General features: G+C 49.4%; 1 protein-coding gene across 13 annotated transcripts; it reads left to right on the forward strand.

Annotated features, from left to right (window-relative positions):
- Positions 1 to 376: 376 nt before the first annotated feature.
- Nt5m (5',3'-nucleotidase, mitochondrial) lies at positions 377 to 27,875 on the forward strand. 13 transcript variants are annotated; one of them, XR_015630330.1, is made up of 6 exons: positions 390 to 683; positions 3,933 to 4,033; positions 12,164 to 12,224; positions 17,450 to 17,545; positions 24,496 to 24,610; positions 25,738 to 27,875. XR_015630330.1 is itself a non-coding variant. In NM_001399578.1 (5 exons), the coding sequence occupies exons 1-5, from the start codon at positions 441 to 443 to the stop codon at positions 25,878 to 25,880; spliced, it is 663 nt and encodes a 220-aa protein (NP_001386507.1). In that variant the 5' UTR covers positions 377 to 440; the 3' UTR covers positions 25,881 to 26,477. The 13 variants fall into 13 exon arrangements, 2 of the variants coding, with proteins under 2 accessions (NP_001386507.1, XP_087426471.1); XR_015630331.1 differs by having other exon boundaries at positions 24,496 to 24,614; positions 25,738 to 26,477; XR_015630333.1 differs by lacking the exons at positions 24,496 to 24,610; positions 25,738 to 27,875 and adding exons at positions 17,804 to 17,940; positions 19,255 to 19,532 and having other exon boundaries at positions 17,450 to 17,509.

Below are 27,875 nucleotides of genomic sequence, written 5' to 3' on the forward strand. Positions count from 1 at the left end.
TCTATGACCATAGAGGATCACGCACAACAGGTCCTTTACCTATGCCTAAAACTTGAAATCCTCCCTGTCTATACTTAGGAATGACAAGCTGTTTAAAAACCTGTATCTACAATCAGGGATGCTGAAACTTTGTTAGGTTCAGAGCTCAACGAAGTAAGCACTCAACAAATACCTAAGGACACTGGGGTTTTTCCCTCCGGGTGATGGGTTCCTCAGTCCACCACTGCCGCAGTTGGAGAGGTACTCCAGTCTGGCTCTCACAGACCGCTGCAACCTGGGACTGGATGGCGATCAGCACCCACGTCGCGCCCACCTTCTCCGGGAGCGTGTCCCTTTAAGGGCGGCGGGGCTGCGTGCGGGCCTCGCTCTGGGCCGGAGCCTGCGCGTCTGTCCGCGGAGGAGGCTGCGTCTGCCCAGGGCCTTGGGCGAGGAGCGGGGCGATGCTCAGGCTGCGCGGCTGCTGCGCGCGTCCCCGCGGTGCCCCGCTACGAGCTGAGCGGAGCCGGGCGAGCAGCCGCGCCCTGCGGGTGCTAGTGGACATGGACGGCGTGCTTGCGGACTTTGAGGGCGGCTTCCTCCGGAAGTTCCGCGCGCGCTTCCCGGACCTGCCCTTCGTGGCGCTGGAGGACCGGCGGGGCTTCTGGGTGTCGGAGCAGTACGGACGTCTGCAGCCTGGGCTGAGCGTGAGCACCTGCCGGCCCTGCAGCGGTCCCCCGCGGGAGGGGAAACTGAGGACGCAGCTTTCCAGCCCCAAGCCAATCCCATTCCTCCATGACCTTTGGCGTGTTCTTTTGTACCACAGGGCTCCTGGAAGGGCTAGGGCGACAGAGCTAGAGGGACCCACCATTCAGCTACTGCTGGGCTTAACCCTCCTCCCTAGATGTCAATCTTGACTCTCCCTTTTTCCCTTCCTTCTTCACTCCTGTCGCGACCCCTCAGTATCCACTTCCCCTCAGTATTGGAGCTTGAACCCAGAGTGTCCTGTAGACTAGCCAAGCTGCCTACCACTGACCTACATCTCCAATCCTCTTACTTTTTACTTTGTTGATAGCTCTCACTAGCTTCCCTGGGCTGCCCTTGAACTATCTTACCATGTAGCCTTACAATTTTGATTCTCCTGCTTTAGTCTCTCAAGAAGCTGAGACTGCAAACCTGTAACACCACTGCTGAGCTTGTATTTTAAATTCTTGGTGCATTTGGCCTCAGATAATTTGTTATGTGAAAAAAAATAGAGCAAGCATTCTAAGTCTCCTTGCCCTTATACAGACATGGCTATTCCTCCCGATGAAATTGACAGGGGTGTCTTTGCCCCAATCCATGGAAGCATAACTTTCAGTGATACTGTATGCTAGAGAATGTGACTTTCAGGGTCCCACAGGGAGTTAGTTTTATGTGTGTGAGTGTTTTGCCTTTATATACACATGTGTGTTGTGTGCAGTCCTGGTGTACTTAGGTCAGAAAAAGGTATCCAAAGCCTTAGAACTGGAGTTACTTACAGATGAGTGCAAGCCACCACGTAGGTGCTGGAATTGAACTCAGGTCCTCTGTGAGACCAAAGTACTCCTGACCCCTGAGCCATCTCTCCAGACCTGGAAATATATTAATGGGATAAAATGAAATCTACCCAGACTCTGCAAGCAGACTTGCTTCAAACCCCACTATGGAGAGGAGGAGGACGAGATAGAGATGGCGGAAGAGGAAGAGAAGGAGGAGGAAAAGGAGAATATAATGAAGTTTTAGGGGTTTAGCTCACCAGTAGGGTTTGCCTAGCATGTGTGAGGCCCTGGGTTTTCTCTTCAGCACCATCAAACAACAAAGAAAGGGAGAAGTGATTCAGTAGCTCCTTGTATAGCTGCTCCAGGCCCCAAAGGACTAATTCCCGACATCCAACTGCAAGGCGAGAAAGTGTGGGGCAGGAAGAGGCTGCTGGGATGGGAGGAACCTACTGGTTTCCACTCAATCCTTTCCAAGCCTCAGCTCACCGAAGAACACCCAGAGCCTCCCTGTGGCCTGGTTTTCTAAATATCCGTGGCTAAACCAAACAGTCTAGGTATAATAGATGTAGCCACTTTCAAATTTGTGTTCTTGCCCCTTGGTATTGGGGGTTCCAGGGCCCCTAGGATACCAAGATCTACAGATGCTCAAAAGTGCGTCACGTAAAACAGCATGGTGTTTGTGCATGACCTGTGCTAGTCTGTATAGCTCAGCCTTCTCTAGGTGACTTTTAACGTGGAGGGCAGGGTAAATCCCGTGGAGACGGTTTGGGATATTGAAGGTAAGGAGGAAGGACACAGGAAAAGGCCTTGTCTGAATGTTCAGTACGGATGGTAATTTTTTCACTGAGTATTTTCTGTGGCTGTTTGAATCCATGGATCTTGAGTCCATGGCTCCTGAGGGCCAGCTGCACCTTTGTCTTCATCCCTGTGGTTTCCACAGTACTCTTGGAGGGGAATGGGCAGAGGTGAAAAGAAAAGCTCATGTCACCTGACTTAGAATCCTCAGCTGTTAGGACAGGGAGCTGAGCCCACAGGGGGGTTCCCTCCCAGTGCTTCACAGCAACAGGAGGACGGGCCTGGGAAGTGGACGCTGTAAACTCCATGCTGGAGCTCCATCTGTTCTGTCTCCCAAGCCTTTGGGAGGGATTGGTCTTGTCTTCAAGCTGTTGGAGAGAAGCCCCATGAGGCTGGTGTCCACCCTATAGTCGACTCACAACAAGGGTCATACTGCCTCCAAATGTGAGTTCAGGTCCTGAAGTGTTACCCCTAAGTTGGCCTTGGAGAAAACCATTCTTAAGTGATGGACCAGCAATCCTTGGTCCTTGTAGGCTGTAAGGATGGAACTCGAGACTGTCTCAGTAACAGGTGCTTCTGCTCGTGTAATTGACAGAGGTATTGGTGCTCTCTTAACCAGGCAGTGGTATTTCCTGTACTGCACACATGTACAGCACTGAGAAGTTCCCTTCTCAGGGGCTGAGATCTGTCTACCCCTTGCCTGGCCCCAGGAGAGATCTGGCACTGGAATGCAAGTTCTGGCCTACTTGCACATGGTAGAAAAGGGAGCCTTACTCAGCCACTGTTTTTCTATGTAACATCAGTTTTCCTATACCTAACAAGAGTGTTTGTATTTCTTTTGAGACAGGGTTGTATTTTGAGATAGGGTTTTTATTATATTGTTCAGATTGGACTCTTAAGTACTAGGACCAGCATGGGCCACCATGCCTGAAACAGGGTCTGCATTTTTGGCTTTCAAACTTTATAAGCAACAAAATCCCTTTTGGGGGGGGAGGGGCAGAAACAAGTGGATCTCTGTGAGTTTGCGGCCAGCCATAGAGAGTTCTAAGATCTCGAGAGCTACACAAAGAGAGCCTGTCTTAAGAAAATAAAATAATGTGTTGGTATTTCAGCACGTAAACTAGGCAAGAGCAGGGCTGTTCTGATTGTGTGATGAAGAACCTGGGACTCTCCTGGCTGTCCTTTTTCCAGCTCCCCATATACCTATCCTTGTAGGCCATGTAGACCAATCTGTACTTCAGAGTCTCTAGGTGCCTTCAGGTTCCAACTCTGCTAACTATTTTTGTGGTCATGAATGCTTTTCCTCAGCTCCCACTGAGTTCTGGCTGTTCTAGACAAGCCTAGCAAATGTGCACCTTTGTAAAGACTATCCTCAACCCGAGAACTTCAGGTGACTCTCCCAGAGCTGACACCTTAGCTTGTCTTTGCTAGGCCCTAACAGAAATCACCTCCTTCCTGATAGAGGGGCCCAACACATGGTAGCTCCTTAGATTCCTCCCCAGGAGACAGGTCTGGGGTGAGTAGGGATCCTTGAACCCTCTTTCTACCTAGCACAGCCCCACCCATCTGTGTATGTTTCCAAGAGGAGGGTGGTGAGACAGTGGCAGCCTGGAAGTGACTTGCCTTTTATTGGCTTCTCAGGAGAAGGCCATCAGCATCTGGGAGTCGAAGGATTTCTTCTTTGAACTTGAGCCCCTTCCTGGAGCTGTGGAAGCTGTGAAGCATATGGCCAGTCTGCAGAAGTAAGTGTGCCCTCCTGCCTGGGCCTCGGTCCAGGCCTGTACCGTTATTTGCTGTCTTGCTTCCCTTCTCGGCCTTCCAAGGGCTGGAGTGTGAGCAAAGATCAGGAGTGTCATTTCGTCCTGGTAAACTGAAACCTTGTGTGGGCTGAAGCCCTCACTCCACCCTCTGAAGCCTGTTGGAACTTGGGCAGTGTGCTTCCCTGAGATCTGTTCAAGCACAGCCTTTGACTTGTACCGCACACCTTGAAGCTTACCCATTTCAAGTGTAGAGTTCAGGGGCTGTCAGAACACTTGCAAAGCGATTGAGCCATTGCTACCGTCAGTTTCAGGATTTTTTTCATCACCCCCTAAAAGAAAATGTCAAACCTATTAGCACACTGCTTGTTCCTGGCCTTCTGTGGTTCCTAAGAACCACTGATCCACTCTCTGTTTCTGGGACTGTGCCTGTCATGGACAGTCCATGTAAGTGCTGCCATGTGGTCTGGTCTCTTAAACCTAATGCTTTTAAGGTTTATTTAGTTTGTCATGTCTGTCAATACTCACTATTTTACTCTGTGAATGTTATGTGCCTGGGGATGGGTTTCTGTGTGACTTATGTATGATAGGCAAGTGCTGTAACCATTGAGCCATACACCCAACCACGTACTTATGCTTTTGACAATGGAATAGCCAACTGTATAGATGGACTGCATTTCGTGTGTGTTGATTCATTACTCGATGCATTTGGTCTGTTTCTATCTTTTGACTTTGTAAGTAGTACTCCTATGAACAGTTGTGCCAACGTTTGTTTGAACACCTGCTGTTAATTCTTTGGGGCCTATACCTCGGAGTAAGACTGTGAGGTTGTAGGTAATTCTACATTTAATGTCTTAAAGAACCATCAAACTATTTCCCACTAACCTCAGAGAGACTGCAGTCTCTCAACATGCTTGGCAGCACCATGCTTTGGCAGCACATATGCTAAAATTGTCAGCACTTGTTATTGTCTTTCATTTTGGTGGTGGATGTAACTATGGTCTCTCCTTGTGGTTTTTCTTATATTTTATATGTGGGTATTTTTGTCTGCATGCGTGTCTGCACACCACATGCATGCCTGTGCCTAAAGAGGCCACGAGAAGTTGTCAGATCCTCTGGAACTAGGGTCACAGGTGGTTCTGAGCCACCATGTGAGTGCTAGGGAGTAGAACCCAGATCCTCTAGATCAACCAGTGTTCTTAACTGCCAGGCCATCTCTCCAGCCCCTTAATGTTGGCTCTTATTTTTAGATCATTCTGTCTGTCTGTCTGTCCACCCACCCACTCATCCATCCACTCACCCATCTATCCATCCATCCATCCATCCATCCATCCATCCATCCATCCATCTTTGTACTGCTGAGGACTGAACCAAGCATTTTATATGTGCTAGGTATTTTAGTTACTGTTCTACTGCTGTGAAGAGACACCATGACCAGGGCAATTTATAAATGAAAGCATTTCGTTGAAGGTTTGCTTAAAGTTTCAGAGAGTCTGTCCATGACCATCATGGTGGGGAGCATGATGGCGGCAGGCACACATGGCACTGGAGGAGTAGTTGAAAGCTTCTCTTCTATGTTATCTGCAAGATAGAGGCAGAGAGGTTGAAATTTGCCCTGTTTCAACATCAAAGATATTCCCAGTGACACACCTCCTCCAACAAGGTCACACTTTCTAATCCTTAACAAACAGTCCACCAGCTGTGACCTATGGGGGGCGTTGTAATTCAAACCATCACTAGTCCCTAGTCCTTATGGTTCTTCTCCCCCCCGCCCCTTCTTTTCTTTTCCATATAGGGTTTCACTATGTAGCTCCAGCTGGCCTGGAATTTACTATGTAGACCAAGCCGGTCTTGAAATAATAGAGACCCACTTGTTTTCATCTCCTGGACACTGGGATTAGAGGCAAACACTATCATACACCACACACAGCTCTCCTCTATGTGTCCAGCTGTGTTAGTATCTAATTAGTGTAGCACCTTTGTGGAAAAGACTTATTTCTCCCATTGATTTGTCTTAACACTCAGTTTACAGTCATTTGACCCCAAATGTAAGGGTTTAGCAAACTGGGTAACAAATGTAACATGGCCTTCATTGTGCTATAATATAAATGCCTCTAAAACTATCCACTTTAAGATTCTAATATGAGGCTGGCAGGATGGCTCAGTGGGTAAAGACACTTACTGCCAAGCATGGGGTTAACCCCAGAATCCGCATCGTAGGAGGAGAGAACTGATTCTTGTAAATCGTCCTCTTGATTTCTGCAAGCACGAGTGTGTGTGCGTGCGTGCGTGCGTGTGTGTGTGTGTATGCACACACACACACATGCACGCACAAAATATAAATTCAAATCTGACTAAACAGGTACAAGGAAACAAAATGCTTACAGTCTGCGTTGAATTGAGACCTTGAGCTCAGGGCATGGGCCTCCTCTCTCTTATGGTCTGAATTAGATTTCTAAAGATCTACGGCAATGGTTTGGGAAGCAGGCATGGCTGACCCTCCGTACTTGTAAGTTCCTCATCCTCGATTTAACCTATTTTTATTATTTATTTTCTGAGATTGTAATATATTACATCATTTCCCCTTCATTTTCCTCCCCTACCCCTCTCACAGACCCCTCCTTGTCCTCTTTCAAATCCATGGCCTCTTTTAAGAATTGTTATACACACATACACATGCTTGTGTGCACATATGCATGCACACACACTACTGAATTCAGAAGTACAAACTGCCAGTCTATATAATGTTACTTGTATGTCTCTTTTCAGGGCATTTGGTATTGGAGAACCAGGTGTGTTCTTTTTCCTGGGAAAGACTATTTTTACCCACGCTTACGTTCCTTAGTTGCCTGTGGTTCTTTGTATAGGACAGGGGCCTCCTGGGCTTTCCCCATGCATTCCAACAAGTCCCTTGTTATTTCTCTTGTTGGGCTCACATTTAGTTAGTCCTGCTGGGGAGATGCTATGGCTGTAGCTCTGGCATTACTAGGAGACACGCGTGCACAGCAAACTCCTTATTGTTAAAACCTTCCCAGGATCCTCTTCCAAAATGGCCCCTATGGTGCAGGAACACTGTGGTAAGTGTCTGCACTGGGACAAGGCTACATAGCTTTTGATCCATTGTGGGTTTCTGCGATGGTGTCTGTCAGTCGTAATAAGAAGCTCCTCGTTGAGGGATGGTGCCTACCCTTATCAGTGGGTATAAGGACAATGCTTAGCACATAGTGAGAGACTTTGCTGGCTTGGGGACTTGGAAAAGTGGCAATTGTAGGTTCTTTTCCAAGATTCACGACTTCAGGTGCCCTGAGGAGTTGGCTTGGTTTCCAGTACCAGGCATGATTCTCCATGGTGAATGAGTCTTACGTCCAAGGAGAGAGATCAGCGTGCCACTACTGTACCTTTAGGGTTACTGTGGTGCCATTCGTCCCTGTTGTGGTTCAGAGGGCTCCTCTCTGGGCAGGACTGTTGGTTACCTCCCTCCTTTGGTTGGTTGCCTCCCTCCTTTGGTTGGTTGCCTCCCTCCTTTGGTTGGTTGCCTCCCTCCTTTGGTTGTTGCCTCCATCCTTTGGTTGGTTACCTCCCTCCTTTGGTTGGTTACCTCCCTCCTTTGGTTGTTGCCTCCATCCTTTGGTTGTTGCCTCCCTCCTTTGGTTGTTGCCTCCATCCTTTGGTTGGTTGCCTCCCTCCTTTGGTTGTTGCCTCCCTCCTTTGGTTGTTGCCTCCCTCCTTTGGTTGTTGCCTCCCTCCTTTGGTTGGTTGCCTCCCTCCTTTGGAAGCCTGCATGGTATGTTAAGGCACGGTGAAAGTCAGTCATCAGGGAGGAGGCCTTCAGGTCGGCTCCAGCTCAGCATTTCCAGGCCCTTTTTCTGAGGTGCATCTGTCTTCAGCATTGGCACTTACCTTCCATCTCTGGGGTAAGGGACTCAACCAAAGACAGGAGCAGGAGCTATTTGAGAGTCTCTTGGGCAACCCTGACCAACAACTCAAAGGAGGGCTTCTAGTATTGGGATCTTTGATTGTCGTTGGCTCTTGGAGGAAGCAATGGAAAAATTCAGTTCAAATGGAAAAATTTCACAAGGTTATATATGTATATTTATAAACCAACTCAAGACTTTTCAGGCATTTTGTCATTATTTTACTCTTGCCCTTCTTGGAACCTATTTTGAATAAAAAATTCTGAAAGAAAAGTTACACTGGGAGACATAAAAAAACAAAAAGAAAGAAAGAAGGCTTAAGGAGAGAGGGGTGAGAGGGCTCAGTATGTGAAACAACTTGGCGCTAAGCCTCCCCGAGTAAGAGTCTTGGAGCCCACGGGGTAGAGGGAGAGAATTGACTCCCATGAGTTGTCCTCTGACCTCCACATATACATGGTGGAGCCCCCATATGAAATAAATAAGTAAATGTAAGGTTTTTATTTTTAAAAAGAATTAGGTCAGACTAATCAGAATATATCATATGCAAGTATTAAATTGTCAAAGAACAAATTTAATCAGTAAAAAAGTTATATTTTTAATAAAAGTCTATTTTCAGTATATGCAGTATACTAACAGGCCTCTTACTTAACTTTGTGCTGCTCCTATACAAAACACCCGAGAAAATCAGTTTAGGAAAGAAAAAGGGTCGGGGGCTTGAGAAGTGACTCGGCTGTTATGAGCACTTGTTCTTGTGGAGGGCCTGGGTTTGATTCCAAGCTCCCCCGTGGCTATTCACAGCTGCCTTTAACTTCAGTCCCATGGGATTTGATGCCCTTTTCTGACCTCCTGGGCATCACGCATGCACACTGAGCACACAGGCACATGCAGGCAAAACACTGCTAAAATAATGAAATTAATTTTTTTGAGAAGAAAAAGGTTTGTTTTGGGCTCATGCCCATGGAAACTGTAGTTAATGGTCACTTGTCTTGTTTCTTTGAGCATGGTGGCACAGAACATAGCAGCTGGGACCGTGTAGTAGAAGAGGCCTGTTCACTTCATGGTGGGTAGGAATCAAAGAAAGTGACAGGAAGAGTAGGGTCTCAATGTCTTTTCTGAGGATACACCACTTTCCTCCCATAATTCCCAAGGCTGGGGACCTTTGGGGACTGCTCCAGACCCAGACTGTAGGACACACGATGCAAACTGTGTTTGCAGTGAGCATGTGTGGACTCTTCTGCTTGTGCAGCCAATCAGTGGAGGAGAAGTGACTATTTATACCACGGTGGCACCGCTTTAGGTCATCAGTCCACTGGCATTGGTGAAAGGCCACACAGAGGATATGCATGGGATACATAAGGGACCAGAGCATCCCTAGTGGTTGACTCACACAGGACCCTGCAGCCAACTCCCATGGATGCTAAAGGAAATCTATGCCAGCGCCTGTGCTTTTCAGAGGCCTCCTCACTGCCTCCATCCGAGTGTGCTGAATGTTACACCCACATTGCTGTATCCTGGCTCAGGGCTTCGAACAGGGTCTGCAACTGGACCACTCAGGCTCCTGTCCCCGCAAGCTCTCAACCTTCCCGAGGCTCTGTTTCTTAAACTGCTTAAACTGCAGCTGATGAGAAACCAGCCACAGGACCATGTGGCTCCTGGCACAGAGTGAGGTGCTCAGTCAAAGCAGCAGCAGCAGCAGCAGCAGCTACTCCCATGGGAGTTAGTAGATGTGCACACAGAGGTTTCAAGATGCTGCATTCGTACTGCAGTATGACTGAGCCTGGAAGCCATGATGCCGAGGGGAGGAATCCAGACACAGAAGCCACACACTGTGTGATCCCAGTTACATGAAATCTCCACGACCGGTTGACCATGGAGACAAGGTGCAGATCAGTTGTCTCCAGGGACCAGCCAAGGTGGGAATGGCTGCTGACTGCTTAGTCGGGTTTCTTTTGTGGGCGTTGAAAATACTCTAAAAATTAAGTTCCAGTTGTGTTTGATAAAACACTACAGATATACTAAAATGTATTTAATTATATACTTTAAGTGGGTCAACGTCATACTATATGGATTATCTCAGCACAGCTTAAAATCGGGACAGGAGAAGTGACTCACACACCTTCAATCCCAGCCCGAATGAGGCAGAGGGAGGTGAATTTCTGTGAGTTCAGGGCCAATCTGGTTTATATAGCAAGCTCCTGGCCAAGGAGGGCTGCATGGTGAGACCCTGAATCTAAAACAAGACAAAGCAAACAACACCAAACCCAAAACCAAACCAAACCAAACCCTTACGTGATCCTTAAGAAGGTGATGTGTTTATTTAACAGTGTGGGTGAATAGTTCACAGAGTGCAAGAAGCCAGAGAGAAAATGTACTCCAGATGCTCTAGGATGTGCAAAGCCATCTGTGGCTGGAGAAAGCAGCTTGGTGGTTGCTGGGGCTCTGGGGTCAGGGGGTTAGCCAGGGGCTGGTGGGGGAAGGTTGGGAAGGTGGGGGAGGTGTTGCTGGGGCTCTGGGGTCAGGAGGTCAGCCAGGGGCCAGTGGGGGAAGGGTGAGGAGGTGGAGGAGGTGTTGCTGGGGCTCTGGGGTCAGGAGGTCAGCCAGGGGCAGGTTGCGGGAGAGTGTGTTCTACTCCTGACCATGGAGATCTGCTTGTGGCATGTGTGTACCACAGCTTGTCAAAAATCTCCCTTTTAATAAGTGCTGTTTTCAAAGATTTTTATACTTTATGCTTATGTGTGCTTGCCTGGATGTATGTGTGTGCACCACACGCATGCCTGCAAGGCAATTGTACCCCAATAAAGCTGTTTGGAAAATGGTCGGTTTGAGCCAGGTAGCACCTCTGTAGGCCCATCTACTCAGAAGGCTGAGGTGGAGCGCTTAGATGAATGCAGGACTCAAGGCCAGCCAGGGCAGCATAACAAGACTCTGCCCTGTGCCTCCTTAGCATAAAGTTACTTTAGGTGAAAGAGGACAGCATGCAGGGGTCAGGATTGACCAGACTGTCTGTTTTGAGGCAGAAGAGTTGAGCGCAGGCAAAGCTGAGATCTGGCCAAACTTATTCTGAGCTCTGGGGGTAGGCACCGTGTGGTGGCAGCAAGGCAGGGTGGGTGAAGGTTGTGTGGCCTGAGCCTGAGCAGTCAGGCTCTGGAAGGAGCAGCCGAGAGGAGGATACTTGCTTCTGTCTAAGGTTTGGGGGGTGTGAGGAAAAGCCTCTCTAAGGCTAGACTTTCATGTGAGGCACCCTCCACAGAGGCTGGGCAGGTACCGCCAACCACATTGTCTCTCTACACCTGCTCTTTTCCTGAACACCGAGCAGACACAAGCAGAACTACCCAGAGACCACCAGACAGGCCTCCACAGATCGTCCCAGGGACCCATTTGCAGAAGAGTTCAAGACACACCACTCTCACTGCTCGGCGTGGTGGGCCATCCCATCCAGAGTAAAACAAAATGAAATGGGGTGGTGGCAGTAATTGGGAACCCATCTTGTGGGTGTGAGGAGGAGCAGGCACCTGGGAAGCCCTTCTTGGTCAGGGTCAGCAAACCAGAGCATGAGGTGTGCTTATCAGCAAAACCCATGCCCACCTTGAGGCTCCCTGCCGGAGAGCTTGTCCCTGTGGAGCCCGCCTCCCATCCTGTGCAGCCTGCAGCCAGGGGATGGAGGATAGATTCCTTCCCTTATTCCTTTCCATCAGCTAGGGGTGAAGCTCTCTCAGCTGTCTAGAGGCTCTGCAGTATTTTTTTCCCTTTATTCTTTTTCCTCCTCCCTTTTTGGTGCTGGAGAGGGAACCCGAGGCCTTATCTATTGGATGCACCTTCTCTCCCATTGAGCCTCCAGCCCTCTGCATCTGTTCAGTGCTGCGCTTGTTGGCAAATGCACATTTATGTCCCTGTTTTCTTATTCAACTAGAGTATATGTGATTAGCCCAGCTAACCTTCTGGGTCTAGTCCTGCAAATATTGCCCCACCTCAGAGTTGGATGCCTGTGGCCAGGGCAGGTCATTTGTGGCCACCCAAGATCTTCGAGTGGGGTGGAAGTTGCTCATTGTAGCCCCTTGTGTGGGAAGACACAGAGCAGTTGGTTTTCCCATGACAGGCGCAGGCTCGGTCCCTGGCAGGGTGGCTGACAGAGGCGGGCGGTGTGCAGCAGCATGGAGACAGCTGCGGGGCGTGGGGCTCACTGTCCTTTCTCCTCTGGCAGCACCGATGTTTTCATCTGTACGAGCCCCATCAAGATGTTCAAGTACTGTCCCTATGAGAAGGTAAGGAGTCCGTCCCAGGCCAGGGCTGCTGTGTGGCACAGGGCCTCGTCTGGTGCTCCCTGCCTCTCTGCGCCAGCCTCTACCTCATGTGCTGGACGGGCTTGTTCCAACATGGTCGTGGTGGGAAGGGTACTTGCCACACTTGTCAGATGCGCCCGGCCCAGTAAAGGCTGGTAAGGGAGGCAACAGGGAACAGAGAGAGGACCATGCCTGGGGAGGGACTAGAAGCTCGAAGACGTCCTGCATGAACACACACTCCCCCACTCCCCACCCCTACTCATTCCCACACTCTCCTCTGAGGTACTGGGGGTGGAACTTAGCATCACACATGCCAGGCAAGCGCTCTGGCACTTAGCTGCATACTCAGGCATACACAAAAAGTCCGAGCGAGAGCCACACGGCCGTGGTGAACATTTGTAACCCCAGCACCCCGTAGGCTGAGGCAGGGATCGAAACCCCGTGCTGCATAGTGAATCCAAAACTGGCTTAGGCCACAGTGAGCTCTGCCACGCCCCCAAAACAGAAAGAAAGTGTAAGCAAAGAAATGTAAGTTTGCTTTTCCGTGTGCTCTTCTGCCTGTACTGAAAGAAGCGGCAGTTTTTCAGCAGGGAGCTTTGTGTACTGAAGAAGTTGCCATCTTCTGTGTGGGGAGGATGGGGCCACCACACCCTGCAGGTTTCCCAGGCACTCAGGAGGCGGGGGTTCCCAGTCAGGTTTCCCCAACTCAGGCTTCCCTCAACTCGAATCATCACGCTGAGGGCTGCTGCTGATTCCACCTTCCTCTCTTCCCACACAAGACTGTCCTCAGCCTGGAGTTGTTATGTGCCTTGCTTAGGGAGGGCCTCACACCCATGGCAACTACTGTGGGTTATGTGAGCAGTTGCCATCCAGCTAGGGTCATCCCAACCCCTCTGACCTCCCAAGGCTGAGTTCATTTCAGCACAGGGGAGTGGGTGTTGGATCCACGGCTCCTGGTGGGGTCAAGTGAGGAGCGAAGGATGGGTCCCCACTTTTCATCAGAGCAACTAGCTCCTAAGGACTTTCTGGACTGGTGGGGTCAACCTCCCCTGGGGACTGGCTAGAAATAGACATTTTCGGTAACACTGACCTTCTGAGTCAGAAACTCTGAGTGCCAGTGTGGTCTCTCTCAGCCAACTTGGCAGATGACCTTGTGAAGGTCAGGTGACAGCTTCAACTTTAGCTCAAACAATTGGACGCCCCTCCAGAACAGGTGCCCTGCCTGGGTGATTGTCAGGATCTGCAGACACTTGAGCACCTCACAGAACCTGCCATGGTATGTGCAGGTCTCCCCTGAGCCTGCGTACTTAACCCATCTCAGGTGGCCGTCATACCTGACAGCATAAATGCCTTTGCTGCGGTGCTCGACAGGTCTGTGTAGGGAGTGATGATAGGAAGGTCCACACTCGGTCAGTTTAACTCCCTGCCGTTCATGGGTTCTGCTGATGGTGTGAGCCTGGTGCTGTATCCTGGCTCTCCTGGTGTGGCCCATCCTGCTGCCTCCCTCCCTTCTCCTCCTCTCCCCCTCCATGACTAATGAAACAGGCCATGCTTCCTGAGGATTCTCTTTCTGAAACAGACCTGGCCTTTGTCTGCTTCTCTTCTTATTACAGTCACTTCAAACCTCTGTGTAGCATTAATGTTACCTCGGAAACTCGATAAGGTGGGTTATATCAGCCCCATGGTAATTAGTTCCCTATAAAAAAAAATAATAAGCCTGACCTAGCCTCAGAGCTGCCTGACTCTCCGTCCAAGCGGCTCCCTCCCCCTGGACTTGTATGACAGCTCAAATGTGAAAATGCCCTCCATAGACTCGTGTAAACCCTTAGCCCCTAGTTTATGGTGCTGGTGTGGGAGGGCCTGGCTGCTGACAATGAATTACTGGGTGGGCAGGTTTCTGGGCTGGAAACCCCCTTCCAACCCGAGATTCTCTATCTCTGTTTCCTGGCCCACCCAAATATGAGCAAGCTTCCCCTATCCTTCCTCTCCAACTCCTCCCCTGCCCTCCCTCCCTCTCAAATTCACAAGCTCTTCTTTAATTATTTATTATCTGTGTGGGTGTCTCTGTCTCTCCCTCCCTCCCTCCCTCCCTCCTCTGAATCCATTTAGTGTTCCTTGTATATACACACGCTTAGAGCTGGCTGCTTGGGATAGGCTAACCTGTGAGGGAGCTCATCCCTGGCGTAAAGAGATTTCTCCCACTCAGCAGCCACAGATTCTTCATCTAGGGCTGGGGCCTTGTTAAATTCCCCACTCACTGAAGGCGCCAACTGGAATTCTCACCACGCAGGTCTTGATTAGGCGATCATACTGTTGAGGTTTCGTGGGTGAAACTTCTTTGTCACATCTTGAAGACGCTGTTTCAAAGCAGGCCTCCTGGTCTTTTGGTTCCTACACCCTTTCTGGCTCCTCTTCTGCTGTTTTTCCCGAGCCTTGGACGTAGGAGTTGTGTCGTAGATGTAGCAGTTGGGGTTGTACACCCCATTGTACGTTTCCATTTTGACCAGTTGTGGCTCTCTCCTTTGATGAGGGGTGAGAGCCACACGTATGGGTATATAGATACAAATTTAAAACAGGGTAAGAAAAAAAAAAAAAAAACAGGGTAAGAAATTACCTGGTTTAGGAAGATGGCAGTAATAGATTCTCCGAGAGGGTCTGTGGCCTCTGTAGCCACAGGGTAGATCTGTGGCAAGGCTCATGAATTCCCTCCTACTGAGTAAGCGGTAGGCCTTACTAGAAGCTGTTGGTTACTTCTGAGGTAAAAGCACTACTGCTGTTCTAGAGAAGCCTTACCAGGCTTTATTGGGTTCATAGACTTTACGTCTGGGAAGGGCTACTTACCGATTCCCCCCCCCCCCCCCCCCGTGGTAAGTTTGACAGCACCTTTGCTGGCAGAACTAGTTCTCACTGAAGAGACTTCCAGGTCAGTTCCAGCCAGGTTCCTCCAAGCACGTGGTGTCATCGGCAGTCACACTGTGCACCGAAACCCGCTTAAACTCCAGTGTCCCCCTTCTCTACTCTCATATCACATGCTGAACATGTTTTGAGCGGACAGACAGACCTCTGTCTGTTTGGAGATGAATAATCAAGTCTTTGCCTGGTTTTCACTGGGTTGCTGTGTATCAGGTCGTGAGAGTCCTTCCTGTATTCTAGACACAGGCTCTTCATTGGGTGATGCGTTCTGCAGGTATTTTTTTCCTAGTCTGTGGCTTTTCATCCTCTTAGGTTTTTAAAAATTGTTGCTTTTAAAAACATTTACTTATTTTTTGTTTATTTGTGTGTGTGTCCACAGAGCCTCGTGCTACAGTGTGTGTATGTTGATCAGATGACAGCCGTGAGAGTCAGTTCTCTCCTTGCACCACGTGGGTCCTGAGGGTCTAACTCAGGCTGTTATGTCCTTACCTGCAAAGCCGTTTCACCTTAATAGGTAAAGGGAGGCAGGATATCACTGTGTGGTCCCACTGTCCTGGAACCCACAATTCTCATCCTGCGGCTTTCCAAGTGCTAGGACTACAGGTGTGTACTACCATACCTGACTTAACACAGTCTTTAGAAAAATTTAATGTGGGCTGGAAAGGTGGCTCAGTGGTTAAGAGCACTGACTGCTCTTCCAGAGGTCCTGAGTTCAATTCCCAGCAACTACATGATGGCTCACAACCATCTGTGATGGAATCCTACGCCCTCTTCTGGTATGCCTTAAGATAATGACAGTGTACTTATTTTTTTTAAAAAAATAAAAAACAAAAAAGAGTTTAAAAAATATTAATGTAACATAGTCACATATATTTGATCACATTCTTCTCCCCCCAGTCCACCCTCATGTAATAGGCTGTTCCCTTCTTTCTCATCTGTCAGATTCAGCATATCCAGTCTTATATCGAGGTTCATGATGCATTTGGATTGGGAGGTTTGTGCAATGTGATAGATTCAGACCTATTTCTAATCTATTCTGTTCTACTTGTATTGGCCAAGTATTCCTGAGCATATAACCTGCCCTGGGATGTGGTTAATTCTATGATTAAAATAGTTTTTTTTTTAAACTTATACCAGTAACTCTCAATTCCAAACAGTTTCTTCGTTAGGACGCCATGCCCACTTCCCCATCTCGATGCTGGGATTTTGTCTAGTTGGAACTTGTACAGGTCTTAGTTAAGGTTTCTACTGCCATGACCAAAAGCAACGTGGGGAGGAAAGGGTTTATTTGGCTTACATATCCTGAATCATGATCCACTTAAGGAAGCCAAGGCAGGGACTCAAACCCAACAGGAACCTGGAGGCAGGAGCTGGTGCCAAGGCCATGAAGGAGTACTGCTTACCGGCTTGGTCCTTGTGACTTGGTCAGCCTGCTTTCTTATAGAACTCAGGTCCCATGGATGTCACAACCTACAGTGAATGGGCTGGGCCTTCCTCCATCAATCACTAGTTAAGAAAATGCTCTACAGGGTTGGGGATTTAGCTCAGCGGTAGAGTGCTTGCCTAGCAAACGCAAGGCCCTGGGTTCGGTCCCCAGCTCCGAAAAAAAGAAAAAAAAAAAAAAAAAAAGAAAGAAAGAAAATGCTCTACAAGCTTGCCTATGGCCTGGTCATATGGAGGCATTTTCTCAATCGAGGTTCCCTCATCGCAGAATAACATAAATCTAGCCAGGACAAGGGTACTGTCGCAGTCTCTGTGAGTTCATCTGTGCGTTGGCCCTGTTGTATTTGGAAATAGTTACCCAACACCTCTGGGTCTTAAAGTCTTCCATACTCCTCTTCAGCACAGATACTTGAGCCTTGAAGGGAGAAGTTGGATAAAAACATCCCACTTAGGGCCGACTGACAAAAGCCTCTGACTCTTCACACGTTATCCAGTTGCTGGTCTTTGTGTTAATTACCGTCTACTCCAAGAAGAAGCTTCGCTATGGGGACTGAGCAGTGCTTCAATCTATGGTTCTAGCTGTATGCCTTTAGGAATTCTTGTATTGCTGTCATTTAGCAGAACAACTGTAGATTTTCAGTTAGGGGCCAAGTCTCAAGCTCTTGGCCTCACTAACATCTCAGGTAAGGGTTCCATCTCATGGAGCAGACTTAGAGCCAGTCAGAAGTTGGTTGGTTACTCCCATAACGTACATGCCACTGTAGCACCGGTGGGCAGAGCTCGCAGCGGATTGCTGTTGTAACTCTCAGGACTTGTGGCTGGGTGAGCTTGACCATTGCTCCTCTCCTCAGGTAGTACGTACACCACCTTCTAGCACCGTAAACACCAGCCGGTAGCAGTGAAGCTTCTAGGTGAGCACCAGCTTCAATTTCCCCACGTTCGATGACGTAAGTATGTGATGTCTTCAGCCATGCCTTACCATCAGGATTTTCTAGATATTAACCCTCTAACATTTATATAGCTGATAAAGATTTTTCCATTCTGTGAGCCGTCTCTTTGCTTGACTGATGGTGTCCTTTGCCGTAAGACGGTTTTTATCTTTTAATTGGGTTGTTGTCTTGACGTCCAGTTTCTGAGCACTTTACATAATTTTAGATACTAGCCCTCTGTCAGAGGTGCAGTTGGTAAAAATCTTTTCCTACCAGGTACCCTGCCACTTTGTCTGAATGACGGTGTCCTTTACCACACAGAAGCTCCTCAGGTCCACCACGCTCTGTTTATTGATTGTTGATCTTAGTGTCTGTGCTGACGGCATCTGTCTCAAAATTCTTTTCCTGTGCTGGTGAGTTCAAGGCTGTTCCCTCCTTTCTCGACTGTCAGATTCAGGGTATCTGGTCTTCTGATGAGGTCTTTGATGCATTTGGATCGGCGTTTGTCCAAGTTCCCAGCCTATTCGGAACGTTGGGTCTGTCTATAACCACGTGTCTGCTGTTGCACTAGCCGACCCATCTTGTCTGACATTTCTATCGTGAAGCATGCGGGATCCACAGCTGAGTAGGACTTTGGGGCTTAATTCTCCCGAACATTCTTAGCTGCAACTTCTGGCACTTCAGGGAGGGGAGACTTTGGACCCAGGCCTAGCTTTATTTCTCCAAGTCAGCAGCCAAAATGTAAAGCCTCTTCAGCAATAGGATGTTACCTTTCATGTCTGGAATGGAGCCCATTGTGGCGATAGCCTTTGTGTTTTAGGGCTCCTAGGGCCTCTGTGGCCAACAACTCCTAGAGAGGTTACCTGTTCTTAACACCAGCATTCCCAATTGACCACCTTACAGCTTCTGGGTGTGTATTCTTTAGCATTTACAGGCATGGAGCTTTGCAAACTTACCCCTATCACTGTGCCTTACCCAACCATAAAGCTCCCGAGAATTCCACAGTAGCACCTGGTCTTTACTCCCATTGTGAACTAATGTCCCATGCTGGCTTCTTCAGGTACACTCACATGCCTCTTAAATGAGTCTACAAATCTGCAAAACACTCAAGGTTAGCCCTGTGCTGTCTTTATGCAATAAAACCTTTCTACACAGGATGGGCAGACCAGTGATCTGATCCCGACCCACCATCCCATAATGAGTAGTGAGACTGTGGAGACAACCCTGGTGAAGCACGTGAAAGTTGGTTGTCATCTGCTTTAAGCCGTGTCAGGCGATCACAGACGTTCACTAAGGAGACACTAAATCAAAGCAAAGTCTAACAGCTGGGCAGACTTTATCCACTGGCATCAGCTCTGCCCTCCACAGAGCCATGTTGGGTGCCATAGCATGGACAGGAGGCACTGGCTTAGCCTCCACAACCCTCAGGCACGCTCTCTGAACCACTGCACTTCCACACCTTGGAGTGCTCCCCGCATTTCCCTACCTTTGATGAATTTGGTAAGGGTGGCTCAGTCCTGCCCAGGGTCAAGGTGCCCCTTGACTTTCTGACGCCCCATACTTTCTGCTCTGGTTGGTTCCCTGTGTCAGGGAGTCTCTGGTTTGGCACTGTGGCTGGAGCTGCAACTGTGGCCTCCATGGCCTCCATCTACCACTCCTGGCTGCTGGGGGAGGCACTAGCTTGGCAAACTGTCTATACCTCTAGCACCATTTTTTTTTTGAGACAGGTGCTCTGGTGGACATTTTTCTTTCGGGGTGTTCCGGGAGGAAAGACTATCTCTTCTCACAAGTCTCAGATCACAATCCATCACCGAGGGACATCACACATGTCTAAAAAGATAGAAGTATGTATGTCACAGTCCTGTTTTACCTGCACTCTTTCCATGCTGCTCTAGGCCATTTAGCCCTCCAAAGCCTTTCCTGCTCCACCAAAGGGCTCCACAAAGCTCCTAAAACTCCACGCCTGTCTCCAGGGCCTGGCTGATCACGTCTTCCTTAGTCTCTGGTGAGCGCCATCCTCTCGGCCCTGTGACAGGGCATCATACCTCGTTCCCTCTGTAGTCCTGTCCCTCTGCCATTGCCCTCCAGCCGCTGATACCTATGGGGACCTTAGCTGCTTGTCGACCTCTAATGGCTCTGTAAGAGCCAGTCCATCAGGGAGTGGTTCCCTGTACACCTCAGGCTATGCAGCTCCCTCTTATGGGTCCCAAGGAGGGATGTGAGGCTATGTCCTTCCGTTCCTCTGCTTCTGCAGCTCTCATACCGATCCTGTCTGTCCCTGCATCCCGTAACCTCACAGGCCAGGCCGTGAGAGAGTCTTTCATCAATTGTTTAAAGCCTTTCCCTAATTCCAGCAATCCCAGCGTTGAGTGTTCTCTGATTACCATGGACGCTCACACTAGACCAGTGCTAAGACCCTGTCTGCATGCTGGTTCTTGGATCTTCTCCTTCTGTCTATCTGAAGTTGAACTCATGGGGTATCTTGGTTTTTTTTTTTTTCAGTGCTGGGGACCGAACCCAGGGCCTTGTGCTTGCTAGGCAAGTGCTCTACCACTGAGCTAAATCCCCAACCCCTCATGGGTATCTTTTGTTGCTTCTACATCAATCCAATTCTGATCGCTGGTTGACTCCTCTCATAGGTTTTAGATTGTTGGGTTCCAGGAGGAGCTTTGTATCTCTGGTTTCATCTGGGCATTCTGTCCTTTTAGCTGTTAAAACACACAAACACACACACACACACACACACACACACACACACACACACACACACACACTCATACTCACACATACACAGACCAACCCTCATTTTCTGTCTCTTTTGTCAAATTTGCTAAGTGGGAGGCTATTGCCAGAGCCAGTCAGCCTCCCATCCTTTCTCCCTGTATCCCCTCCCTTACAGCTGAAGTGTCCCCAAGCTGCCACCTGCCTCAGATCTCTTGGCATGTGGTCAGGTCTTCTGCAGCTGCTGACTGCCAACTCCATCCCCATGTGCTACTCCCAGCTTGCTTTGTCTGTTCTGGATCTCACTGAGAGCAATGTCACCTCTAGCCTCACCTTTCAAGGAGCTGGGACTTTGGATCTTCATTATAAGTCTGGCTTCGTTCAAAGTTTCTTAATGTGTTAAGTACATGTAACATAGAGGTTCCCCTCACAGCCACTTCACCTGAATAGTTCATCCTGCTTCAGTTTATTCTTTGTAAAACATTTTTGCCTAATTACAATCTCCAGATGATTAGAGATATAAGTGATTTTGCATATTGTATCATCTACTTTTAATAGTTCTAATTTTGTGTAGATTATCTGGTGGCTATTAAAGTTCCATTACAGTAATATATACTGGGCATAGATGTTTGTGTTAGTCAGGTTCCCATCACTATTAAAAAAATACCCAAGATAAATCAGTCTATATAAAGAGAAGGCTTTTCTTTGTTCAAAGGTTTGATTGGTTGACTCCCCGGCGAGGCAGCCTGTGGTCATGGCAGAAGCCATTGGGGAACAAAACCACTTTCCTTATAGCTAGAGAGCAAAAAAGGGGAAGAGAAAGGCCAGGGTTTTACAAACCCCTCTGAGGCCTTCAGTGACCCAAAGATCTCCCACAAGGTCCAGTCTCTCAAGGGTTAGCACCTCTAACAGTGCCACCATGAGAAAGAATCCTTTGCCATATAGGCCTCTGAGGGACACAGTAGCAGTACCCTACATTAATTTCACCATGCCAGCTATATCCTGAGTATGTACAATCTTAGGAGGCTCCAGAATTCAGTCATTGTCAGACCATGACAAGACATGACAAGAATCCAGTAGTTGTTCGATTCACAAGGCTGGATGTCTCAGCTGGTCTTCAGTATATGCCGAATCCCAAAGAAGTAGGCTCTAATGCCAGTGAAGGAATGGACTTGCCTGTGAGAGCAGTCAGGCAGCAGACAGCAAGTTTCCTTCTTCCATGTCCTTTATACAGGTTGCCAGCAGAAGGTGTGGCCCAGATTAAAGGTGGGGTTTGTCCACTTCGAATAATTTAAGAAAAATCCCTCACAGCTATACCCAGCTGCTTGTGTTATAGTGCAGTTCTAAACATTTTTCGTAGATTATTTGGGGCTATTCAAGCTCAGTTACAGTAATATATACTAGGCATTAGTAGATGTTTAAGTTAGCTGGGTTCCCATCACTATAAAAAAGCACTCGAGGGGTTGGGGATTTAGCTGAGTGGTAGAGCGCTTGCCTAACAAGCACAAGGCCCTGGGTTCGGTCCCCAGCTCTGAAAAAAAAAAAAAAGAAATTAAAAAAAAAAAGCACTCGAGATAAATCAGTTTATAAAGATGCAGTCAAACCGACAACCAAGAATAGCCATCACAACACTGCACTTACCACACACAGATCCAAGGACGAACCGGGCTCAGAGGCGAGCAGTGGCCTGTCCGTTTAGTGGCTCTGATTTTCCCAGCCCCAGTGCAGTTAGCTCAGGCAGGAACCTGAGCTCTCCCCAGCTCCAGGGCAGGAGAGCGCAGTGGTGGCAGCCACCACCAGCCCTCTTTGAACTTCAGTTTCTTTTCCTACACAGGATCTGTGGGTCACTGTGCTGTTTGTTTTGTGCAGCCACTCCTCTGTGGTTTGTAGCCAGGCCCTGCCAGGGAGGAGAGACCCAGAGACTGGGCGTGTGGGACCAGACAGTTGTGGTGACTTGATGTTGGTGCCACACCCAAGCACACCATAGTCACTCACAGAGATGCTGGCTACAATGGATTGGAAATTAACAAAGCAGAGGGAGATTTCCTGGGTTCTATGAATGGTTTGTGAAACCTGGTGCTCAGGGACCGACTGTTCTGCCTCAGAACCCTTGTGCCACTAAGCCTAGGCTGTGACTCCTCTGCCTGGAAGAAGCCTGGGGTCTCCCAGTCTCTTCAGTGTGCCTCATAGCAGACAGGGCGGAGAGCTGCAGGGGTGGGAAGGATGTATGTATCCAGGTTGTCATGAGGACAAGAAGGCAGTATACTTGATAGTATACTTCTGTTAGCAGCCCTGGTTTCTGTGTTGCATTCTCACCTCTGTATCATGGCCAGCACCAGGGCCACCCGTGTCTTCGCTGGCCTGACACCCAGTGGTGATCCAAACCCCACTCGGGTAAGCTCTCCAGCGACTCAGACTCTGCCTGAGGCAGCGTTTGACGGTCCTGCTAAGCTACTTTATGAGATTAATGGGTTGCCCTGTGGCGTGGTATCTTTCTGGGAATAAGGCCAGTGGGACTTGCATGGCCTCACTGAGGCCTTGGCTATAAAGGCTTCCCAGTCAGAGTGGCCTCAGGTCGTCTGTCCAGGAAGGACTTTCTTCTTCACTGGCTCCTTTGGTTATTTGGACACCACAGAACCACAGGCCCTGTCAGAGGCCACCGAGGCAGCTTGCAGGGATACAGATAATGTAGTTATATTTGTGGTCATCATCTGGAAGGAGAAGGAGTGTGAAGGTGAAGGAGGTAGAAGAGTGGGAAGTAGGAGTGGGATGTAGAGGCCATTTTAGTCCCACTGTGTCAGGACTGTGTGTGTGTGTGTGTGTGTGTGTGTGTGTGTGTGTGCATGTGTGTGTGTGTGTGCATGTGTGTGTGTGTGCATGTGTGAGGGGTATGTGTGCCTGTGTGTGTGCACGTGTGTGCCTGTGCATACGTGTGTATGTGTGCCTGTGTGTGCATGTGTGTGTGCCTGTGCATATGTGTGTGTGTGCCTGTGTGTGTTTATGTGTGTGTCATATGCACATGTGTGTGGTTAAAGGTCTGAAGAGGTAGAACTGTCTGATAATCAAGGTTGCCATCATGAGGCCTGAAGGCATGGGTGGGACAGGGTCAGGCCATGCAGCCCCATCTCTGTAGACTCTGCTCTGTTCTCCAAGCCCTTCCCACGCTAGAGGTCACTTGGAGCCACATGTTCATGTCTGCCCAAGTCACGTAGACCACAGCTGGGACGAACCTGCCTGAGGCTTTGCTGCAGGCCCATTGGTGACTCCGCAGCCTTTCCCTCTGGAGGTCATTCCATGTGAACTAGTACGTGCTTGCGACCATCTTCCTCCAGCTTCTGGCTGCTGCTTGTTCTCCAGGTGGGGCTAGAGGAGTCTGGGCAAAGGCTCCTGTTCCCTTCACTGGAAGCTGCCCTGACTAAAATCCATCTTGGTCTGTGAGCAGACCAGGGAAGATGTAGAAGGACAGCCAGGTGGCAAGATGCACGCAGGGCAGAATGGCACAGCTGTGAAGCTCGGGCCCAGGGCCCACTCATCCCTCTCCTGGTTCTGACAGAACCAGACCCAGGCTAGTCAGGCCAAACCTGCTGCCAGTTTCACTGGAGTGGTGAAGAGAGGAAGGCTGCTTTCCCAGTAACCAAAGTGTTCTAGGAAAGGGAGGGGCTATTCAGAACCCCACAGTGGCCGAGGGAAGTGCACACTGTTCTGTCAGTGGTAGCTGCTACTGTGGTGTGATCGTCGAGCTTTCTGCCTGTCAGTCCTGCAGACATCTGCGCTTTTCCTGTGTGCCCGAGGACTCCAGCTGTCTACAGCACCCTTTGCACCGGTGTGGTAATCAAGCTCTTTGTAACCGTCCTCTCTCCCAGACTACCGTTTGGTTGCCCCTCCCCCTAGCATATCACACATGGTTTGAATGCACGTGTCTCAGCTTTACATTCCTAGCAGAGACATTGGGAAGATCTGCTGGTTGTTTCTCTTGTGATTCAGCCATCTTAGGGCGTCAGCAGTAGCTGGCCTGACAGACCTTATTGGAACACTGAGAGCATATTCTAGTCAAGTCCTGGTCTGAGTTGGACAAGTCTAGGGGACAAGTGTACAGGTACACAGCTCCCAAGTGTTGAGTTCCTGGGCACAGAGCTGCCTGAGCTGGCCATTGATACCCGCCTCCTTCCCTCCTGAGTGCTGGGGTCCTCCTAGGTTGAACCATCCCCAAGCACCATCTGACACGTAATCTCTTCTGTTACCTCCAGTATGCCTGGGTGGAGAAGCACTTTGGCCCTGACTTTCTAGAACAAATTGTGTTGACCAGAGACAAGACCGTGGTCTCTGCCGACCTTCTCATAGATGACCGGCCAGACATCACAGGCAAGTGGCATATAGCAGGGATGGGGGTGGCAGGGGGAGGGTGGATAACACTGGTTCCATTCTCTCTTTTCTCAAGTCCCTTCTCCTGGGGTCTCCTCAGCCCGCTTCCCACCGTCACCAGGTGTTTATCAGTACCCAGCCGGGAGCTTCTTCCTGTTGGAAAGCTCTGTCTGCCCCGAGGGGCAGGTGCTTCTGGGAACCAGAACAGATGGCTGTGCCTTACATTGATTTTATCCTGCTGGCCTTCCTGAGTCAAGTGAAGACCCGGCTTTGATTTTCAAACCTTTATGTTTAGTAGCTTCTGGCCCTCTTTTTCCCTCTCAGAGGTAGTTTGTGTGCGTTTGCTATATGACAGGAAATCGTAGTGTGGTGTCTCTGACTGACAGTGGCTTGGGCATTTTATTTGTCCTCTTTTGGTTCCAGCTCATGACCCCTTCTCAGAAAACAAGCAAACCAGTAACTTGGCTCATGTCGCTGACAAGGAAGGGTAGAGGGAGGGAGGGAGGGCCTTAGGCATGGAGAGATTTGAGAGTTCCCTTAGTTCACTGTTTCCCGTCTCCTGGATGTCTTCTGCCTGGTTTTGCTACACTGGTCAAAACCTCCCGGTACTTCTCACGAGTTGTCTGAACACACCAGTAGGAAAACACCGTCTCTATCCTAAAGCTTGCTGAGTGCCAGGGGAACCACACCTACCTGCCCCAGTCCCTCCGGCGGGACATATGTCCGGGTGTATGGGGCCGACTTCTCTCGAACCAGAGTCTTCCAGAGGACCTGGCAGGTCACAACCCCAAAGGGCTTACCGGGGAGGAGAGTAACCAGTAACTGTCGGGCGTGCTAGGTGGGGCTTCTCACTTGAGGTAGCACAGGATGGGCATAGAGGTGGCTGGCAGGGCACAGCAGCGTGTGACAGCAGAGCCCATTCAGCCCCACTGAGGACCACGCCTGTCACCCTGTGCACAGTGCCTCATTTTGCCCTCCTGCCTTCTGTAGAGCTAATAGAGGATCACATCATGGACGAAGAAACTGAGTCAGGTGAACACAACACCTACTCTTGGGGCTCTTGATTTGGTCCCAGAAAGTTACACCTAGCCCTAGTCTCTGGTCTGAGCTGCTGCTTCCCTCCACAGGGGCCGAGTCACACCCCAGCTGGGAGCACATCCTCTTCACCTCCTGCCACAACTACCACCTGCAGCTGCAGCCCCCTCGCCGCAGGCTGCACTCGTGGGCAGATGACTGGAAGGCCATCTTGGACAGCAAACGGCCACGCTGAGGGCTGTGCTGCACCTGTCTGGTGGTCCAGTGTGGGGCTCACAGCTCATGACTGGACAGCAAACACCCCGCTGAGGGCTGTGCTGCAGTTTCTGGTACTTCCCAGAGGACCCAGTGAACACTTCGGTCAAAACAACTTCCGACACACGTCCCTTCTCCCCCTAGCCCAGCAAGGCCTTAACCTGGTATTGGGACAGGGCTGGAAGAAAGGCACGCACTCCAGACAAGTTGGTCTGACCTCAGGCAGAGGCTCCCCACCACTGCCTCTCACTGCGCACAATAGGTGTGTTCTCTGAGACGTGAGAGTACCCTGGTCCAGGACCTGCAAGGCGTGGAGTGCCAGGGATAGATGACAGAGGTTCCCTCGGCAGGCATGTGTCCCTCTACCTCTACTGTAGAATCTCGTCCAGCCTACCTACTCAGTCTCTGTGGCTTGCCAAGGCCACCAGGCTCTTTTGGAGGCCAACAGTGACCCTGCCTATGGCCAGTGCCATGGTCTCTTGCTCTGGTGTCCCTAGATCCCATTCATGGCCCAGAAAGGAGTCAGCAGGCTCGAATATTTGTTGACGACATGAGAAATAAATGCTGTTCACATTTAGCCTGTGCGGTGGCCTTCTCTAGAACCTGCCCCAGGGTCCTCTAGTGTGTCATCCGCTTGTGATGTAAGCATATGGGAGTCCCACACACTGATAAACAGGACTGAGGTGGGCATAGCTCTCCCACCGTACCATATGGGGACACGGCAAGATGGCCTGGGTGGTGGCATTGCTGGCAGCCTGAAGATTTCTTTTCATTCATTCATCTGAGGGAGGCACTGCTTCCCTCTAACACCTTCCCTAACACTTTATTCATTTTCTCCTAACCCTGTAGGTAGGCACAGAGCCCCATCCCTACCCTTCTCCCAAGGCCAAGTTTCCATAGGACCCAGAAACTGTTGTTACAGCTGCAGCATTTGTTCCCTGTGAGCGGACTCTCTGGATGGTGATGCCTGACAAGCTACCTCCCAACTGTCCTCTTGATAATCTGGAAAACAGTGCCCTCGAAGGCCAGTTGCATTCTCAAAACCCTGACTTGAGGTGGGCACAGTGACACATGCCTGTCTCCCAGCACTTAGGTTGAAGCAGGTGTACTACTGTGAGTGCAGGTCCAGCCTGGGCTACAGTCTAGACCAGTTACATAGCAAAACCCTGTCTAGAAACATTTAAAGCCAGCACCCCAATTTGTTTCTGGGCCTTCACGCTGAACCTTCATGCTCTGCCTTTCGGTACCTTAGATTGCCTGGGGACAGGGTTAGGTAGAGAAAAGGACAAGGAGAAAGCCCTGGTTTCAGAGCTGGCCAAGGACTCCATCCCCATATCTTAGTCTTAAGCAGTCAGCTCTGTCACCCAGGCTAGGCAGGGATGTCTAAGGTATCCATTCTCTAACCAGAGAAGGGTGCCCCAGGAACCAGCTCCTGTCCTGGGCTCCTCTTGACTTCTTCATATGTGGCTTTCCACCATCCTACCCCATCGTTGCCCCATGGGTTGGTTGGGGACCCTGCCAGTATCTTACTGCAAACATGTGACAGTTGTGGCACTTGATCCTGGGTCTCTGGCACAAGCAGGGCGGTGTCTGGTAATGCCCTGACCTGGGTGGTCTGGAAGAAAGCCAGTCCCTGGAGAGTGGGCTTCATACCTACTCCAGACAGCCTTTCTGTCTTGACACACAAGTCACTATTAAGCCACAACCTTTCCCTTCTTGTTCACCCCCAAGATTACACATTAATACAGACATCATAGTATAAAATATTTTCAAACTTAAGAGCCCCACAGTCTTACAAATTCAAACACTTTTGAATTTGAAAATTTTCAATGTCCCTTTTAAAGTCCAGAGTTTCAACAGTGGAATCTTATAAAATAAAAAATGAGTTAAATATGAAAATTTTTAAAGAGGGAAGAATCAGGACATAGTCACAATCCGAACAAAGCAAAACAATAAAAATTCAGTGTCCAATGTC

Source organism: Rattus norvegicus, chromosome 10, assembly GCF_021556685.1.
Source record: "Rattus norvegicus strain SHRSP/BbbUtx chromosome 10, alternate assembly SHRSP_T2T, whole genome shotgun sequence".
Classification (NCBI taxonomy): Eukaryota; Metazoa; Chordata; class Mammalia; order Rodentia; family Muridae; genus Rattus; species Rattus norvegicus.

What these genes read in the sequence shown, in the direction of transcription:
- Nt5m (NM_001399578.1), top strand. Translation starts at nt 441, where the DNA reads ATGCTCAGGCTGCGCGGCTGCTGCGCGCGTCCCCGCGGTGCCCCGCTA. An exon ending in CATATGGCCAGTCTGCAGAA is followed by an intron (nt 4,034 to 12,163) that starts GTAAGTGTGCCC and finishes CTCCTCTGGCAG; the next exon opens with CACCGATGTTTTCATCTGTA. An exon ending in AGTACTGTCCCTATGAGAAG is followed by an intron (nt 12,225 to 24,495) that starts GTAAGGAGTCCG and finishes TGTTACCTCCAG; the next exon opens with TATGCCTGGGTGGAGAAGCA.